The sequence below is a fragment of the Chelon labrosus genome (assembly GCF_963514085.1).
Source record: "Chelon labrosus genome assembly, chromosome: 11".
Lineage (NCBI taxonomy): Eukaryota > Metazoa > Chordata > Actinopteri > Mugiliformes > Mugilidae > Chelon > Chelon labrosus.
In genome coordinates this window covers 1,254,926-1,275,055 of record NC_140344.1, presented here as the reverse complement: position 1 = coordinate 1,275,055, position 20,130 = coordinate 1,254,926, and the positions used below count along the sequence as shown (strand labels likewise).

The window sequence follows — 20,130 nt, the reverse complement described above, 5'->3', positions numbered from 1 at the left end:
AGTAAAGCGAGATAGCTCATATTTCCTCTCCACAACCACATCCTCCACTTCGTCCTTCCTAATGCTGAGTTCAGACACCCTGCAAATTGTGTTCTGTAACAGCTCTATTAATTGAACTGATTGATACTGGTAAGTGAAGCCAGTGGCTAGGATCAATGCACCCAAAAGAGGCCTCACATGGAGCTCAGTTATTCATTTCATAAACCCTTCGGAAATCAGATAACATATCATACGTTGTAAACGTTGTTAATATTTTATTCCCTCCTGAGTTTTTGGTTTCAGAGGCAGCTGGCTAGGTGATGGAAAGAAGAGGCATTTGTTCAGATCACAAGCTGAATGATATTAGGATTCACTCTTGTTGTCTTGTCCCTGTTTATTTTCTGCATCATTTATGAAACCGGTTTTAAGTTTAAACTACTAAAGCGGTATTGGTCAAAAAATGTAACTTTCCCTCTTTATGTCCTGTCTAGCCCTTTTATGTTGTCATATAGACAGCATGTCAGCCTTTTCAGACTTCAGTGGTAACTTTGATGCAGCAGCAGCAGCAGGTAAAACGATGTTTGATAATATCCAGTAGTTTATGCTGGATGACACAGTTACACACAAGTCCTCTAATCTGAATCATAAAACCTGGAACAATAACTGACATGTAATACAACATAGATTTGTCTGGCTGCTGGGGGTGAAACCAGTTGATTGGCCTTTCTCCTGATGGAAGGCCGTCTCCACCACAGCAGCATCCTGTCTGATTGCATTTATGCAAATAATAAGAAAATAATATTCCTACAAAACCACAATCGCTTTTCATATTGTCTCAACATCCAAACTGAATCAATTAACTTTCAAGTACAATAAAAACTGAGCACACTGCTGTTCAACGTCATTAAATTGTTAACTGATTTTAAATTGTCTTATCTAACAGCTGTACTATTTTTCAGTTGAAGTGTAATTGATATTATGTTAATTTAAGGTTGCAACATTGCTGCACTCGAATAAAGAATGTTATGAAACCACATTATCAGATTTAATTCAGTAGTTTAGTAGTGTGGCAAGGGCAAGGGTAGAATACAGAAGATGAGTTACAACACAACTGCATTAGTGGTTACTAGATAAACTATCAACAACAGAAGTTAAGGTGGCCATGCTTGGAATATGTACTAGTATATCGGTTTTACCAGGTCCAAAAGTTGTTGTTATGGTATGTTGTTGCAATGACAACAGGAGGAAGTACTTTCTCCCAGTTTGGCACTGGGATATGAAATACTCAGATCTGATGCACTGAAGTTGTAATTAAGTGAAGGCGGTATCACAGTTTAGTGATATCGCACCCAAGGGTACTGACTTTTGTTGTGTACTTTTTAAGTCACGATCACTACTAACATCTTCCATGCAGTAGCTGATTCAGAGTTAAAACTGAATGCGTCATTTGTGTGCGCCCAGCTCCTCTGCAGCTACACACTGAAAGAGGTGTTTTGTTTGTGGTGCTGGACTGCTTCGAGAACTAAACACACACGAAGAAACAGAGAATCCACAGCAGAACGAGCCAAAACAGAGATGCTCCATTCAGAGCTGCTGGAGCGAAAACAAGGCAGAGAGCTGCATGCTAACTACAGCAGCAGAGAGGAGGCCACACAGTGACAGGACTGAACTACATCAAATGAATGCAGTGTCTCCTGGTTAGCAGCCAGCTACAAAGAGGGAGAACAACTTCCAGCCTGACACAGAAACTCTGCTGCTCTCCATCATTATACACTGATCAGGCATAACATTATGACCACTGACAGGAGAAGTAAATAACATTAACCATCCTGTGACAATGCATGCTCTGCTGGGAAACCTTTGGACCTGGCATTCATGTGGATGTTACTTAGACATGTGGCACCCACCTAGACCAGACCAGGTACCCCCACCCCATAGCAATGACACTCCTTGATGGCAGCAGCCATCCCCAGCAGGATGCAGCCTGACACAGGCACACCCACAAAAACGGTTTAGGAACAACTCAAATGATCCACAGAGGCCCCTCCCCTCAACCCATAAGACCCAACGGCCCCCAGTGACAACATTCTGTTTCCAGACACCACAGGACACCCTCAGAAGGCCCATGTCCATTCTCTGATGAGTCACAACTGATTTGGAGCCACAAGGGAGACCTGCACTATGATAGGTGTATATCATTCAATATATATATATATATGTGTGTGTGTGGGTGGGTGTGTGTGTGCGTGGGTGGGTGCGTGTGTGTGGGTGGGTGGGGGTGCAGGGCATCAGGTAGGCTATATGAAGTGGCAGAAAATATAAATGATGTGCCATTATCTGAATACAGTACAAATACTATCATTTCCACTGTATGCTACTGAGTGACTCGTTAACTGATGAAGTGATTTTAAATGATTAAACCCCCAGTGGTCCAACAGATTTAACACTGCTTCCTCAAACACAAATTCTATCCCCTACACTTTCTAAATCGTGCTAATATTATTACTCCAGTACACAACGTGTATGAGTCACTAGCATCAAGAGACACCAGTACCACTACTGCACCAAGACCATCATCGGTGATGATAGCCACAGTGTTGACTGCTGGCCATGCAACAACACCTGTCGTTTTACCTGCGAGTATTCCGTCGTCTTCAGTCACGTCGGTTTATGTTCATCAGAGAGTCGGTCGGTCCGTCCACCGTCCGTCCGTCCGTCCGTCAGCATCTGCCGCAGCGGAGCTGTTGCAGCTAACGGGAGCCTGCCGTACAAGCTGAGTCAAGTTCACACCATTGAAGCGTGTCACTAAGGAAGTGACAGGAAGACCTTCAAAATAAAGTGGTTTGAGTGGGAAGAATTCAAATAAAAGCTTGTTGCTCGCTGTGGGCCCACGTATTGGTTCATTTTATTTTTTATCCCACTGTGAATCCAAAATCAAATTTGTATTTATTTATTTATTATCTTTTTTCTTTTTTCTTTTTTCTTTTTTCAGATCAGAAACGCATTGGAATATTTACATAGAACTGTTCTGACCCAGCAGTCATGATAGCCATGAGCACTCCTTTATTGCATGCCAATGGGCCATACCTTAGTAATAGAAAGTGAGTGCATTAGCTACATCTCTCAAATAGCTGGCTAACAATTAAAACTAGCTCTTGAAATGTACAGTACATACATATAGAGGGAGGTAGCAAGTGTTGCAAATGAGATTTGCTACTGATTACCTTTCTTTAACTTTCCTTTACCAGTAAAAATTAAAATGGTCTCAGTCATCCACCCAGTTACCTGTTGCATCTCCAGAGGTGCCTGCAGCAACTTCTGAAGCACATTCTGCAGAAATCCCTGCACAGCCTGCCATAAAGGCTGAATTACAACTTTCTGCACCGTCATATCTGCACCTGAAGAATGAGCCACACCAAGAAAACAGCTTGAGCAAACACCTGAAGTGGAACCTTTTACTGTGCACCAAAGGGAATCTCCAGAAGTACCTGTTACAGCTGCCAAACCACCTTCCACAGATTCTACCTTGCCCACACAGCAGCCTGCAGAGGATAAAGTACATCCAATTCTCTGAATTCTGCTTGCCAACACAACCAAGAAACCACAGGCTGCTGTCCAGCATGAGTGCACCAGTGCCGGGAACCAGAACAACGGTGTACTTCAGATCTATGAGCTGGAGTTTCTGGGCAACAAGACAAAGAGGATTTCTTCCCTGGAGCAAGACAAGGTTGCTCTACTAAATCAGGTAGAGCAGATGAAACAACTTCTCGCAACTCAAGCAAACGAGGCAAAAGAAGACATGGCTGTTCTTTGTCAGGAGCTCTGCAAATAGGAGACAATGCATGGAAATGGTTCTCTGTATGTTCAACAACTCAAAGAAGCTGTCAAGACAGAGGAAGAAAAGAGGAAGGCAGCCGAGAGCCGTCTGCAACAAGAGGGGGAGGAAACCAACAGGCTTAAAGCAGCGCTGGCCGTCTTGCAAAAACAGAAAGAGGATCAACAGCGCCAGTGTGAGGAAGAAAGCCTCCATTATGCAGCCGAGAACCTGGTGACAACATCAACTATAAAGGCTGCCGTACTCAATGGGCAGGTGGACCTGGAAAACCAACTAAAACAATGGAACCAGGAAAAGTCCAACCTCCAGCAACGTTTGCAGTCTTCTAAGGAGGCACGAATGAGTTAATGGACAGACGTGAACATCTAGAGATCACATTTATATCCAGATTAATCAACGTTTGTTTGTTTTTTCACTTGAGGAGAACAACATTGTTATCGAAATTGTCATAATTAGTTGACCAACAAAGATCACTTCAAAAGCAAGATGCAGAATAGTCTGAGATGTCACAAAGGAACCCAGGGAACACCGAACAAGGGCAAGGACAAAGACACTGCTCTACAAAAAGAAAATGTCTGCCCATCTGCAGTCAGATAAACGTGACATCGAAGTGGAATCATTTGGTTTAAACGAGAGGCTCGTGTCTGGAAATGAAACAACACTTCATTCCAGCATCAGAACTTCATCCTGTCTGTAAAAGGTGGGGGTGATAATGTCCTTGCCTGGGCCTGTTTAGCAGCATCTGGACCAGCATGACTACCCATCATTGATGGATCAGTGAATTCTGAATTAATTGCAGCAAGAAAACGACCTCAAGCACAGAGGTCGTTCTACAGCAGAATCGATAAAGAAGAACAACATTAATGTTTTGGAACGGCCAAGTCAAAGTCCTGACCTTACTTCAGTAGAAATGTCGTGGAAGGAACTGATGCAAGCAGTTCATGTGAGGAAACTCACCTCAGAACTGACATCTCAGAACAGAAACGGTTCTGTACTGAGGAATGGGCTGAAATTCCTCCAGTGATCACTAAATTAAGCATGACACAATACTCTTGCAATTCGAGGTGTCTGCCACTAGATGACGCCATCTAACACTAAATGGGACACACTCAGGTAGACGAAGCATTGATAAGAGTAAAAACTACTCTTATAAAAGTCACTGAACTTATTCAATTCAATTCAATTCAATTTTATTTATATAGCGTCAGTAACAATACAAATCGTCTCAAGACGCTTTACAAAAACCCGGCCTGAAACCCCCAGAGCAAGCCTGAAGGCGACGGTGGCAAGGAAAAACTCCCTTTTAACAGGAAGAAACCTTGAGCAGAACCCAGCTCATATGGAGGGACCCATCTGCCTAAGGCCAGCCGGGTACAGACAGAAGAAAGAGAGAAGAGAACAGCAAGATAAACATACATCTGTCATAGATACACATATCTGACTAAAGTGTACATGTGGAATCTTATGATACAAACTGATGATGTTACATGACAGTTTGAAAATGTAAGAGGAATCATAGGCAGGTTGGAGAATTGTTCATTCAGGTAGGAGTGGATAACTGCAGGATTCCATGAAGACTGGGCAGGCTGATGAGACCACGACAACAGATGTAGTATAGAGCTCCACAGGAAACACACAACTGCAGGCCAGAGATACTCAATATATCATCATTAGTGTATCTGTTGTTGCAGTCATATTGTTTAGATACTTTATCTAATTTGTTTTTCTTTCTAATTCAATGTCATAATTGAGAATGTATGTAAGTTGCATTTATTACCATGCAGTATTTTATTTCGTAGCAGTAGTATGTTATTTTGAAAGTGCCTCGTTAAGTTGCTCGTAAAATAAGACAAGTAGCAAGCAGCGAGCAAGAAGGACACGGGCTTTGTATGCTCCGGTGATATTTTGATGTTGGTCATATGGACTTTGTGAACACTAAGAAGGAGAGCGCTTAAAACTATTCCCTCGGTATTATACAGCCATGTTTATTTCACATGCTCTGCGTGCAGTTTATGTTAAGTGAACTTTGTTTCGCCATCAACGCCGTGTGTTTAGTTTTCACGGTGGATTGAGGAGAAGCTTCAATAAACCAGTAGCAAGAAAGCCACTCGTGTCTGCTGCGAGGGAGTTACAATTAGTGCGCAGCTCAAACAAAAGGAGAACGCAGAGACCAAACTAGGTTAATAAACAAAAAGGTCACAAGCATAAAGTGCATGAAGCAAGCAATAAAAACCGCTTGTTAGTGTGTGTGTGTGTGTTGACTTTGAATTAAACTCTCTCTCTGTCTTTCTCTGTCCATTTACTTTAAAAAGATTTATTGGCCTCATGGAGTCATGATCAGGCCAATCATTAACGCACATCTTATCCAACCATCTTATATCTAGACCTACAGGTCAAATATTCCATTGGAATAATGTCAAAAATAACCTAATGCCAGCCAGCTATTGTTGGAGGGTCGCAATCTGTCCATTCCTTGTTCATTATATTTTTCCTTGCACATAATGTGAGAAGACAAATAAGTATGTTGGTATTTCTAAGTGAAGAATCAAATGAATGTGTTTCGATGATGCTGTGTAACGTCTCAGGACACGCTATAGCTGGACAGATTTAATTAATGGGCATTTTGTTGCTATATAGGCAACCAAATCAAGGCTTGCGCAATCCCGAATGATGACACAACCCAGATAATCCACCGACTGACTGTATATGTGACTCTATGCTTTGGATGGTTTCAAACTACAAAACACTTCAGTTTTTAATCAAACAACTTTCTTCGAACATCCCTGCTACGGAATAATAACAATGATGAAAAAAAATTCGGAACAAGTAGTTAGCTCGCCCACATCTGCGCTGTCACCACGGTGAATGGTAAATGGCCTTGCTTTTATATAGCGTTTTTCTACCTATTGGTACTCAAAGCACTTTTACAGTCACCGGCGCATCTACCCATTCGCACATCTCTCCCTCTGGTTCGTGGTCAAGCCGCTCTACCTACTGAGCCACAGCGCCCCATGCATCAAAGCAAGTTAGCAATTTCACAACAGGTTTACACTGACTTTTGAGATATCATCCCCAGAAACTGTAAGCCAAGACCTTTAGCATCGTATGCATGTGGCTTTATTATAACTGCAAATTAAGACTTGGCTGGGTATTGATCTGCCCAATATTACACAGCAGTGCTATGGATGCAGATGGAAAACGTGTGCTTTTGCTACTCAACTAGTGATTGTGTATGTTTAAACCTATTTTCTTTCCCCACTTATGAACACTGCTGCTTTGTTTACCTGGACACAAATATTCCACTCTTGTAACCACCTCAATCAGAACAGACCAATCAATCAGAAGGAATTGTCAATTAGACTAAAAGAGGTGGTGTTCATCATGACATCTCCTTGGATTTCTTCGCACAATCCAGAGACCAAGAGGAGGCACCAATTTATGACAGAATGTTTTTGTGGAAAGTTACTTTCCAGCTGGCTGACTGATATGCATCTCCCCTCTCCTTGGACATGTTTTAGATGGTATATGCCACATTGATGATAGTATTTAAACATCATTAAACATCCACTTATTTCTTTGTAACTGTAAATGTCTACATGTATCCCCTGGGTGTTAATGCACCATTGTAGAAGTACAAGAGGAGCACAGAGTCCTATAGCTGTCTGTAGTCACGTATATTCCTGTCATACATTTTTTTTATTCAGTGCTGCTATGGCAAAGGGGACAAAACTCCTGCCATAACATGCACGTTTCAAGGCCAGGGATCCACATCTGCGACCAGGTGGGAGTAGTGAGAAGAATGGGTAGAGGGGTTTAGCGATTTGCCCCTTCACGTGCTCCACTTGGGAAAGACAGTAAATCATAGATGCTTCAAATGGAAGTCAAGCACCATGCATGGTAGTGCAGTCTTCACGTGTGAAGAAGAAACATTGTAAAGCACTAGCAAGGAAGAAAAGCCTTAAATTAACGCAGATTATTAAAGCGATGTGTTTTTTCTTAACTAAACTTTTATCTAACCTGGGAGTCTAGCAAGTAACAAGAATGCCGAAATTTACATGCACTGACTACACTATGCTGGTGCAATGTTGACGCTAGGGTCTTGGGTCATGGTCTCTCTTCCTACTCTTCTGCATACATCTCTGAATCATACGTCATGATTTGGCACTTACAACAGAACTGAATTGACCAGTGTGTCCTTATCGACCAACTAACTATTTTCTAAATAAATATATTCAGAGTTTAGTGTATAAAGACTAAAAAGTGTGAAAAAAATGCACCCAGCTGCCAGCATGTGAGTTAAGGTATTGAAACAGCTTTTTTTTTTTTTTTTTGCCCAATTACTAATGTTTATGTGACTAATTACTATTTATTATTCTATAAAAGCAAAATGCTAAGCTCCCTATGTAGGACTGAAATGCTTACCGAGTATCTGCGAGGAAATTGTAAATTACTATGCGTGTCCAATAGGCAGTATGACTAAAGTTAAATTTTGAATCTGAATTCTGGAGAAGTGTGCATGGCAACATTTCTTATCACTGGCAGTGAAAGAACAAAATCGGGCAATGCTAATTCACCAGTTTCTAGCAAGCAGCCGTAGCAGTACTTAGTATTTGCAGTGTAATAAATGAAGACACTGAGCTTGAGCGTCGTTCCACCAGCTACAGGTTTAATATCAGATCAACAACAGTAGAAAAACAGAGGCAGAGGCTACCAGACAAAAAGAAGAGTAGGAAATCCAACATCATCCAACAGGCTCTTTAAAATAATTCCTCTGTACAGTATTTACACACACACACACGCACTCTCTCTCTCACACACACACAGAGTACATTACAGCTACACACTGAGGAGGAGGAGCCTGATGCCGCCTGACTGCCTCCCTGTTGGTCAGTCAGCCTGAGGATGCAGCATCAGTCCAAATGCTGCCCTCTGATTGGTCTGTCCTCTTCTGTTTATAGTGTTCTTTCTGTTTTCCATGAAGCTGAGATACATCAAGGTTAAGGTGTGATGATGTCCAGTGGAGTCCAAACCTGAGCTGCTGGATCACAGAGAGGTCAGAGGTGCCAAAATGTGAGGATGAAATTAAAAAACTGTGATACGACTGTGTGCCATAAAATGACACGCATTTAAAGGCTTGGCTCCAAAAGATGGGATGTAACCGTCCTGTCCTTGCTACCAGTGCGAAATTGAAGACCCGCCTTGCTGTAGCAGCTAGAACTGTCTTCAAAACAGCCGCTCCACCTCACGTCACAATAGCACCAACAACCGCCAGCATCCCGTTGCGTCTCCACCCACAAGGTTCACTTTGCCTTTAGTCTGTGAGCCAAAACTGCTGCTGCATGCTCAGTCGGAACGAGCAGGGTCGGTAGAATCACGACTTCAATCCCTCTGCTCCGTTCCAGTGAGAGGCAGATCGGTCGACTGTGTGTCCAGGCAGAGATATCAAACATACACAAAACACCATTAAACTGATGTTACAACAGAAATGCTTCTTCATGTGATCCAGTCACATGACCGAGAGGGGTGGTGATCAGCCAATCAGGTGTGCCTGTAGAATGTGAGGGGACATTATCAGTCTTAAAAAACGGCTGTACAGGAGCACATGAAACTTTAAATAGACAGATTCACATGTTACCTTCTACTGTTAGCTTTACACTTTGTTCTCCATTTACGTGTCTTGTTTTATTTCATAAACAACCGGCCCTACTTTTTGCTGAGGTTGGAGGTTTAAAGGTTGATTATCTCTTATAGATGGAGCATGTAAGCATTTGTGGATAAATGTGCTTCCATTTGTTTTTATGCACATTTTGAGCACACATCTACTGTATAAGTGCACACAAAAGGGTTCAGTGTGTACATTAACATACCATCTGCAGTTATAGTATAGTGCCTCTCTACATTGTAAACAAATATACCATGATTTATGACCACTAGGTGGTGCTGCTGTATTGTAACACTGGAATGAGCTCCAGCAAATCTTAGGACAGGCAGACGAGAAGAACAGATGAAGGTGAAGTGTATTTCAGTACATCATGGATAGCAAGTGCATCACATATTTTTCAGAAACATAGTGAGCACTTTTGATCAGGCCAGACATCTGTTTAGTAAGAGTGGACTTACTTAGTTCAAGAGACAGTTTGAGTTGTGTTGGAAATAAAATAAAGTGCAGTATAGAAAAGTGCATGTCTCTTACCATTCTCACCTCCGTGCGGGGGGGTACATGGATGGGGCTGATGCTTGCTGACTGGCAACAATGGCAGACGAAGAGAGGCCTGGAAAAGAAAGACATTGTTCAAAAATATCCAACATGGCTAACACGTTTCAACTCCACAAGCCCTTCGCTATTCTTGCCTCTGCATGTTATGCTCTCCAATACACTGCCTGTTTTTAAATCATCTGGTTTAACTCAGTGTGAAGTGTGTGCTTTTGTGCGTGATTTAAAATTGTATTTTGAATTTCCATGTCTTTGTGTAGCCCTGCGACCTGTCCAGGGTGTACCCTGCCCCGCCCCCAGCGTCCCTCCAGAGGACAAGTGGTTACAGAAAATGAATGAATTATGTCTTTGCGTTTACTATGTTTTCAGACTTTGACTTTTACAACACTTTAGTCAGCTATTGCCAATCTTATACTTTATCCATAAAGTCAACTTAATAAATGTTAACACAATTACAAATGGCTCTTGCCAGCGCTGCAGTGATGTATTCAACCAATCAACATGCACTTATATTTGGACCAACCACCGAACTCGTACACTACTACATGGTCCTCTTGTATCGGGAAAGTTAAAAACTACCCTTTAAACAGAAATACAAACATCCTCAGCTCCTGCATTGCAGACACAACAACACGGTTTATGCGTCTGTGTCAATTTGACGCCGTAGCTACGGCGACAGCCCAGACCGTAAACAGAACCTAACAGCGAACACATCGAGGAGAGGTTTGTACACATTTGTATGACTTGTCTTGGGTGAAATTTCGGCGAAAGCTTCAGTTGCTTTGGCTGAAAGTAAAGCAGGAAGCAGAAACAAAAATGAACCTGGCTGGCAAAAAAAGACAGTGCTGATTTAGTGTTTGTGTGGCGTTTTACAGAGCGAGTCAGACTGATGAGCGCAGCACAATAAACGGCACGCAAGCTACGTATGTAGGTTACAGCGTCTGTGTCAGGCAGAGGCACAAACGCACTTCAGAACTACTGAGGCTACATAACCGGTTCCAACATTTCTAAACAGCAATTTTGCCACATTTGATGCTGGAGAAATGAGGCACAAGAGATGTGTTTCCATCAGAAACACTTTCTGCAGGGAAAAGTATCCTTTTGATGAACTCAGTTCCTATAGCTGCATTTCATCCAGATAATCCATGGTCAAGGCTAAGTGTGTTTTATCTTGCTTGGGGGGTTCATGAATAGTGGTGAACCTCAGTGATTGCTCATGACAACTAGTATTCTCTGTGCTGATGTTACATTCAAGGCAGTGTGACAGTAAATTGAGACTGCGTCAATAACATAAAGCTGGGCATCAAAAGAGGCAGAGCTGAAGACCTCAAAGGTCTATGAACATTGTTAAGAAAAATACAGTATCCAATAACTTGTGTAGATTAGCCAAGTATCATAATAGGGGATATGCAGCCACTCCAGTAATAAAGCCTAACATTAAATTTAACTGTAGTTTGGCCCAATATCCACATAAAAGCAGATCAACATTCTAAGCCTCGCTACATAGAAGGTGTAGAATGAGTAGATTGGTAGCAGAGCTCCAATGTTTAAAATGAATGAATAGCTACATAAGGGGGTACTGTCATAGCATGCAAATCTCACCTGAGGGATAGGACAGGTCATACTGTCCTGACAATAACGGGTATCCTAGGTGATGATGGGAAGGCAGGATGCGCTGGGAAGGTGAGGATCGTGGCCGTTCACCGTCTCTCTCCCGGTCTCTCTCACGTTCCCTGTCTCTCTCCCTCTCTCTGTCTCGCTCATGTGGGGTCTTGTTGTCTTGGATGGAAGGGGATTTGCTTTTGTACTGGCTAGCATGCTGCTGCAGAAGGTCAAGAGCTTTGGCCTCACTCAGTGGTTTTACTGTCGGGCTGGACCTGGAGGGTTTCTCCCCATCCTCCCCTGCAGGAACCTTCCCACCATATGAGAAGGAATAACCAGGTGGCAGGTAGGAGCCTGACGACAAAGAATTCAAAGCGTTCAATCTCGTCTGAACATTATCATTAGAAACACAGACTTCTACTCTTGCCCATCAAACCCATCCTCTGATTCTGACAACTGCTGCCCGCTGCAGATTCAATACTATTTAAACTTTTCCTGGGTAACTTTCTTTTCCTGGGTAACTTTTAGGTTCTGCACCTATTGCTCTTTCACATTTGGGTTTGCTTTTTGTCAAAAACACGTCACCACTAGGACACCTTCACTGAAGTGCTTCTGTGTCTTTGTAACTCGTTATAAAAGCATACTGAGCTGCATTTAAAAGATCTCTGTTAACACATCAAACCAATATTTCGGTCAAAATATGGCAACACTAACAAAAAAAAGAAACACAACACTTTGTTGATCTGCAAACTAATTTTCCATTATGAAAAATTGGAAAATGTTTTCTGCAGCCCAAGATGCCAAAATCCAAGTATACAACAGAAGACAAGCAGAATCCTCATATTTGTGATATGAGAACTAGTGATTGGTAATTTTTCCTTGACAAATGATAGTCAATAACAGTGTCTTGTCTGGGTTTTAAATACACGGTTGGAGTTAGCTCTTTGGCTTGGCTTGTCATAATGACTAGAAACAGCAAGCCTTTCTCTCTGTAAAGTTCAAACATAAACCTTATCATTTAAGGCACACTGATCAACATATTTAACTGCAATTGTTTTTCATTTTGATATGTTGGTTTACATGTTGGAACTTGTTTATTACAAGACCGTTATCACCTTTTTTCCAGCACCAGAACAACAACAAAACCAAAGATAGCACAAGTGAAGTTTTTATCTTGTAGTGTGAAATGTCAGAGGAAGAGGGATACCCTGTGTACGTAAAACAATATTACAGTTGTTGGTAAGTGTATTTCTTAGCTTTCTTAACTTCTTCCTTGTTTCAAGTCTCATTTTTTTGTCATTTTTTTTTAACAAGTAATCAGTTAATTAATTCAATGATTTCAGTATTAATCATGTTTCTGTGCTTTTATGCAGCGGGAAAATAAAGACCTGAACAGAAGTGATCCTTACCTGGGTAGTTCTGCATCATAACCGAGGGAATGCCTCTGCAGCCAGGGTGACTGGGTTCATAGCCCTGGCTGTAGGCGTAAGGTCCATGCATATAGGGCATATAGCCCTGGTGCTGGGCAAGGGGGGAGGGAAACTGCATGTGAGTGGGGCGTGCCTCCTTCCCTGCCCCTCTGTGTTCCTCTGGGGGCAATTGCGTCCTGCCCTCAGCTCCCTCCTTCATCTCCTCTTTTTGGAGGCCCTCTTTGGGCCGTGGACGGTCCTCCTTCCCTTTCCTGTCTCGTTCTCGCTCCCTCTCATCCTTCCACCTGTCCTCTTCCTGTGACTTGGGAGCCTCTGAGTATTTGCTGGGGTAGACATAGGGCCATAACCGCGAGTCTGGCTCCTGCAGAGATGAAAAAGAAATGCAGCTGATGACCACTGACTGTGTTGATCTCTGGTGACGAGTCTTTTAATGCAAACTAAAGGATTCAACTTTGTAACAGTTTCTGGATGCAATCTGCTACCACTCCCCCTGCTACCACTGTTTGGTGAACAGAGCATCTCAATCAGGGTCTTTTTCGTTTCACCAAAGCATTTTTGAGCATTGTTTACTTGCAGATGATAAATGTTGGGTCATTCTCTAAATTCACATGGAACTAGTATTACCTGGGGACCTCAAGTAACGGTAATAATTGCAGAGTTTGACTGTGATCTTGATTTCATGCAAATTGTCTATGTAAAAATTACAAAGCAAATTATCAACAATATTTCTCCAAACAGAGAGGTCCTGTAATAATACCAGTTCAGTCTGAATCGCCATTTCTGTGATTTGGGGAGTGTTTTTGAGCAGCCTTTACGCTCTCTTTTTGCTCAAGAATTATCAGTGCTGTGTCGGCTGTTATAAATGAAAGTTTGGACTGCAGGACCTTCAAGAGAATGTCACAAAAAAGCATGAAGAGCAAACTGTCAAAGGGTGAGATGGATGACATACACAGCAGCACATTTTAATGAAATTGGATTTAATTTACTGATGCATTAATATGTTTGTCTCATCGGTAAAGAGGGACCTGATTTACATACTGACAGTCCAAGACATTTGATCAATTTAGTGGTGTAAAAGGTATTATATTTACTTCTGACAAATTTTAGCAAAACAGAGTACACTTATCCTGCGTGAAAGTTTCTAAACAACACAGATGTATGGGGGGAATGTCTAAATCACATGACATTCCCAGGTAATACTAATTAGGATGCAAATAGGGATAAAGAGGCACAAAAAACAGTGACATATTGGTCTAATAGGATGTGTGAATAAATATAGTGTTTATTTCCACAACTCAGACACGTCATATTACCTGTGAAGCTCTCATGTTGCAAGTCAAAGCTTGCAGAGACTGGGGAAACAGTTTCCAAGTCTGTTTTTGCTAGAGCAGTTTTGCATCTTTCAAACATGAAACTAAACTGTGAATGCATATAAATACGTGTATGTATTGGTAATTAAGTTAAAATAAAGAACATAACATCATTTTAAGATCAATTTGACTCCTATACATTAAAACTAGTTTTCTGTGTTTGTTGATATAGTGATAAGAGAAAAGAAGCGGCAAAAATGACAGAGACGTGGTCTGATGGTTCAGTGTCCTCCGACAGCTGAATACACCATTTGGTGAACCCAACTGTGGCAATTGTATTTGTTGTACCGCCTTGTTAAAAAGTTGTAATGATGCTGCCCTAACAATGAAAAGATAACCTCAATGGGATTTACCTGGTAACAGTTTAATAAAATTAAAATAAAACTAAACACGTGACTGCTGAAGAACAGACATTAAAACCTTAATGGAGTTGTTACTGAGAGCAGCTGGAACACAACATAACCACACTCTGTTGATAGTCAACATAAAAATGTAGTTACCTGTCTGTACCACATTGTAGGCTCTGCACCTGCTGCCCTGCCCAATTCCATCCCAGACTTGGCCTCCTCTTTAACATGATCCCCTGCTTCACTCAGCTTGATCTTCAGACCTTCAGCCTGGCTAGCGGGAACCTTGGGGTCTTCTCCTTTTGCCATGATGACAGACTTGGCCTGTTCTGAAGCCCCTGGGGACTCTTTGGGCTTAGCTGGGTTCAGTCCAGCCTTAGAACCCAGTTCAGTGAGGCTCGGAGCCCTAGACAGAGTGGGGGGCACTGAGGATTTCTGCTTCCACTCCTCTTTCAAACAAATCTCACGCTCCTTGCCCTCTGGCTTCTTGTCAGCCTGGCGCTGCCTGTCTTCATACTGCTGGCGGTAGGCAGGGTTCGTGGCCAACAGATGGGCATGGTATGCCTGATCCGGGGTGTAGGAGTAGGGGGGGACGTAGTATTGGTTGTAGTACAGAGGCTGGGTATACATGTTGGAGCGTTGCTGGATGACTGATGGCTGTTGAGGTCCTGGCTCAGGCTTTCTCTCCTCTGGAGGCTCCACCTTCAGTTTGCTTTCCTCTCCCACCTCTAACTCTTCCTCCCTTTTAACCTTTACCTGTGCTCCTTCGACATGAGTTGGGGCTGCTCCAGGGCTGGGGTTGGAGTAGCTAGGGGAGTAGTAAGAGTCGTAGTTGGGGTAGTATGGTGATTCCTTACTGGTAGCCTGAGGGGGAAACAGTGCCTTCTTCGCGCCTTCACGGAGTCCCAGGTCAGGCTCTGGCTTGACCTTCACCCCCTCTGCCTTCCCCTCCCCGTCCTCCCCTGCGTCAGAGATGTCAGAATAGGCGGGGCTGCTAGTCTTGACTGATGTGTTGTCAGCTCCATTCTGGTTCAGGTGGAGGGGAACAGCAAGGCCTGCCTCCATCCTGCTCGCCACTCCAATGGACGGGCTGGGGGCATTGTCCGAGAAGCTGTACACCTTGTCGGCCTCAGCTTTGATGCTGGCCAACCGGCTCTGTTGAGTTTCTGTGGAACCATTAAGCAAAGCATCCGACGCCTCAGAATATGGGCTCTTCCCCTCCCCTTCTGGCCTCCCTGTCTTACACATTGCCTTTGGACTGTCCCCCTCTCTCCCACCCTCCCTCTTTTTCTTATCTTTCTTTTTCTTGTCCTTGGCAATGGTAGGGATGGCAGAGGCTTCAGCGAGTGGTGGAGGCTTAGGTTGGATGTTCTTCAGCTGGGGACTCTTGGGTACGGACTGTACCACCGAGCCCAAAGCAGGGGAGGTCTGCAGGGAGTATGGCAAGGGGATTCCAGGGGTGCCATGAGCCACAGGACGACCTGGCTTCAAGCCTTTCTGTGTCAGTTTATCAGGTTTGCCCCCAGATCCCACTTTTTTGGCCTTTCTGTCGTCCATCCCATCATTACTGGCTTCATCAGTCAAACATGCCCCCTCCTCGCCAGCATCTGTCATCTCAAGCTCGGCCTCCCCCGTCTTCTTCTTCCCCTTTGAGATCAACTTTCCAGAAGAGAGGGAGGGGGCTCCCTTTGGTGTAGTCGAGCGGGCAGGGGAGATGGCAGCACCATTGCAGGAGGCTGGGTCAGAATGGAGGACAGGGTCGTCCCCATGTTCACTGTCCCCATCCTGGTCCAATCGGATGTCATGGTCGTTGTGAGCACGAGCCTGGTGATATTTCAGTCCATTGATATGCTTGTACTTCTTGTTGCAGTTGGGATGGGGGCAGTCAATGAGTACAGGGGAGGGGCAGGTTCGATCCAGCTGTGGAGGTGGAAGAGGGTCAGTTTTACCTCCCAGAAGTGGGGGCCCAGCACCAGTTGAGTTGGTTCTCATGCGCTTTGAAGCTTTGGTGTCCTCAGAGCTGGAGGTGGGTTCCATATCAGATGCAGGCTTGGTCTTTCTCTTGGCTGAGGATGGGCTGGCCTTAGCATCTTCCGCACAACTGGTCGTCTGGCTTCCCCGTCGACCTTTGCTATTTGCAGCAGCACTACGTGTCTTGCTGCTGCTACTGCTACTGCCTTTGTTGTCTGAGGAATTGCTGTTGTCATTCAATGGTGTATTACTGCTGGGACGCATCCTTTTCCCCCGACCACGACCACTTCGCATCTCCACATCACTGGTGGGAGACTCACAGAACCTGAAAACATACAGAGACATCAATGAACTTAAGCAGAGGGACTGAAGAAGAAATTTCGTTTAATTACTTCAGACGCTCTGTTTAGACCCACTTTGCTCTTCACTCACAATGGTTTCCAGTATTTTCTCTATCTCATATACTGTTGGTACAAAAATCTCAAGTTGAAACCAACTAATTTAAATAGTTTTGTCAAGTGCTCTCTTTAAAGAGGCATATTACGCATTTTCCCAGAGAAAAGACCCCTTTCCTCTTCCCCCTTTTCTCTTCTCCGTTGCTGAAAAATAGCATTAGCTGGTTTGCAGCAAGTTGTGACATATAAATGGATTAACCATTCCTGACTAGGTTTCCCTCAGCTGACTGAACCCTTTGTTTAACCCCTAGAATGATGTACTAGATTAGCTTAAAATACGCCAATCTCCTTGTCCAGTTGTTTAGGTTTTTATAAATTTGTTTATATACCTTGGTGGGGCCCAGTCATGTCTTGTGCAGTCTAGCAGGGTCCCAACATATGTCTTGTTCCTCCAGGTGACATTGACAACCAGCATTCCTACAGAGAAACACAGACAGTTAAACTACACATGTACACATGTGTGAAAAGATTTTGGGTACATGCAATAAAGGTCTCAAAAATGCACCAAATATCCCAAGTACACATGTACACACTTTTCCTGGTAGTTGGCAGGTAGGTTGCGATAAGCAATCTGCTGATCTTGGATTTAAACTGTACCAGTGTCTCATTATGTAATCCACACAATGATTTGAGATCAGGGATTCGTGGGAGCCATACAATCTGTTGCAGTACTTCTTGTTTTTGAAGTGGCTGGGAGCAGTTCTTTACAATTAGCTGTAGGTTAGGGCACAACGTTTTGTTGCACAATGAATTTAAAACCAATCACATGCCTCTGTATCGGTATTGTGTGTTGAATAAGAGTAAACGTCAGATGCACCTGAACATACAGTATAGTATATCCACAGTATATTGCATGTACTGCAATAGAAGAAACCCAGTGAAAGTGTTACTGCAAGATTCTTATGTCAAGTCACATCAGTAATTAAGATGAAATTTGAGCAGAATTTTCCACTAACAAGGGATTTAAGTGACAGGCATATCTCAGTGTGCATCTGGCTAGAGCTGCAACGACTAGGTTGACGTTGTTGAGTGTGGGAATTCTTTAAAGAGAGTCCCAGTAAGCTTAGAAAAGTAAGACCACACACCATTGTAGCACAGCAGCTATGCATGAGCACCTGTTGAGGTGCTCATGCAGAAGATTCAACCATAAAACAATAGACAGCAGCTTCAGTCTGGACTATTACAGTGAGTTTTGTCTGATTCTTATTTGGTGTTCAGTGGCTGACAAAGTTCAGGTTCTGTATATGGCGCCAAAACAGCTTTGAGATGCAAAACCGTTTCAGAAATGTGGAGAATATTGACCCTGCAATTATAAATATGTTTAAAAGACTAACTCATACAAAAATAACACCAACTAATGTTGAGGAATCAGTTCACCTAGGTCAAATGCGTAAATGTGGGAGTATGACTGTTAATACACCAAATGTTACTGTACAGGACCCATTAAATTATATTTAGAACGTTAGACTTTTCTACCTGCTGGTATAATGAGCCAATGGGTAGATGTGTGACTATGACAATAAAATGCTTTAAGTACCAATAGGTAGAAAACCTATTCAGTATTTCCCATTAGTTGCCAGTGAGTTGGTGGCAGCGAATGATTCTGAGCCACTGTAAACATAATCTATCTTTGCAGTGGGTTCACGTTCTCAATGTAACATAACAGACGCTGTATAATAAAACCTGAGGTATTGACAGCTTACTAATATTAGCATTGGTTAGTTCTAGAAAGTAGTTGTAAGTCTCACCATCCTCTGTCTCTTGCCACACGATGCCCTCCAGGTTGACACTGGTGCCTGGCTCACAGGGTCCGAGACACTCTGGCTCGGTTGCGAGTGCAGCGTCAGCTGTGTTCACCGCAACTGACCGCATGCGAACCATGATTTGCTCACAGGGAGACGAGATGTCACTGCTGTTGGCAACAGGACCAAGGAGGTGTAGAGGAGGAGGAGCTGGAGCGGAGACCGGAGACTCCATCTGGAGGAGGAAGGGAAACAGTGTGAGAGAGCCATTTTGACCAAATACTGATGGGATTGCATAAAAAGCAGTGTTAATATTGATAATAAGGACGACAGCGAAAAATACTCAACATGTTTTTTCTGCGAATAAGATAAGATGTTGACGAGCTAAAACAAATATCAAAATTAGGACAAAATGTGTGGCTTTTTCTGTTAACAAGACAGGACTAGAATGTTATTGGATATGATAAGATGTTATCAGACATTCAAAATACAAGGTCTCTTTGTACGGACTGACTGTCTTTCAAAATGTGCATCCCTGTCATGTGATTGGATAAGGGGTGGTGTGATCTCAGACTGTTGACAGTAGCCTACCAAAACTAGCAAGCTGCCACGAGAATACAGCATTTGAAGGTGCCTCGCCCGCCATTTATGCAGCCTCCATCACGTTAAGTAAGCTAACTATAAGTCCCATTCAAGTTGCTGTTGTACACTACCTGACATTATTGCCTTCTGCTGACTTTTTACTGATACACAGACTGCCTGGCCAAAAAAATAAGTCACCACCTGGATTTAGCTAAGCAAATAGGTAGGAGCCTCCTATTGGATAATTACTGCATGGGTGATTATCTTTCAGCTGAAAACAAGTTATTTAACCCCAACTGATGCAATGAGTAGCTTCTCATTTCTTAAACAACCATGTCGAAAGGCACATCCTGTGGACGCTCCCATCATCAATACAAGATCTTGGTGAAAAATGAATGCAACACTGGATGGAAATAAATCTTGTGATATTGCAGAAGCTTATCGAAGAAATGCCACAGCAAATGCATGCTGTAATCAAAGCTAAAGGCGGTCCAACGAAATATTAGTGTGTGACCTTTTTTTGGTGATGACTTTTTTTTTTGGCCAGGCAGTGTATTTACATAGTGTACAGTGGAGTGTGTAATAGATTACCATTTAGCAAAA

At 43.0% G+C, this 20,130-nt stretch overlaps 1 protein-coding gene across 1 annotated transcript in view; it reads right to left on the bottom strand.

The window, feature by feature from the left end:
* Positions 1 to 8,219: 8,219 nt before the first annotated feature.
* Positions 8,220 to 20,130, bottom strand: part of LOC311495062 (zinc finger protein 609-like) — a 33,891-nt gene continuing 21,980 nt past the window's right edge. The window contains exons 3-9 of the mRNA XM_084554373.1: positions 18,952 to 19,180; positions 17,533 to 17,620; positions 14,931 to 17,073; positions 13,040 to 13,421; positions 11,631 to 11,984; positions 10,008 to 10,086; positions 8,220 to 9,362 (exon numbers count right to left, since the gene is read on the bottom strand). Of these exons, the coding sequence (XP_084410499.1) occupies positions 10,013 to 10,086; positions 11,631 to 11,984; positions 13,040 to 13,421; positions 14,931 to 17,073; positions 17,533 to 17,620; positions 18,952 to 19,180 (3,270 nt within the window). The 3' untranslated portion in view covers positions 8,220 to 9,362; positions 10,008 to 10,012. The remainder of the gene's footprint in view (positions 9,363 to 10,007; positions 10,087 to 11,630; positions 11,985 to 13,039; positions 13,422 to 14,930; positions 17,074 to 17,532; positions 17,621 to 18,951; positions 19,181 to 20,130) is intronic.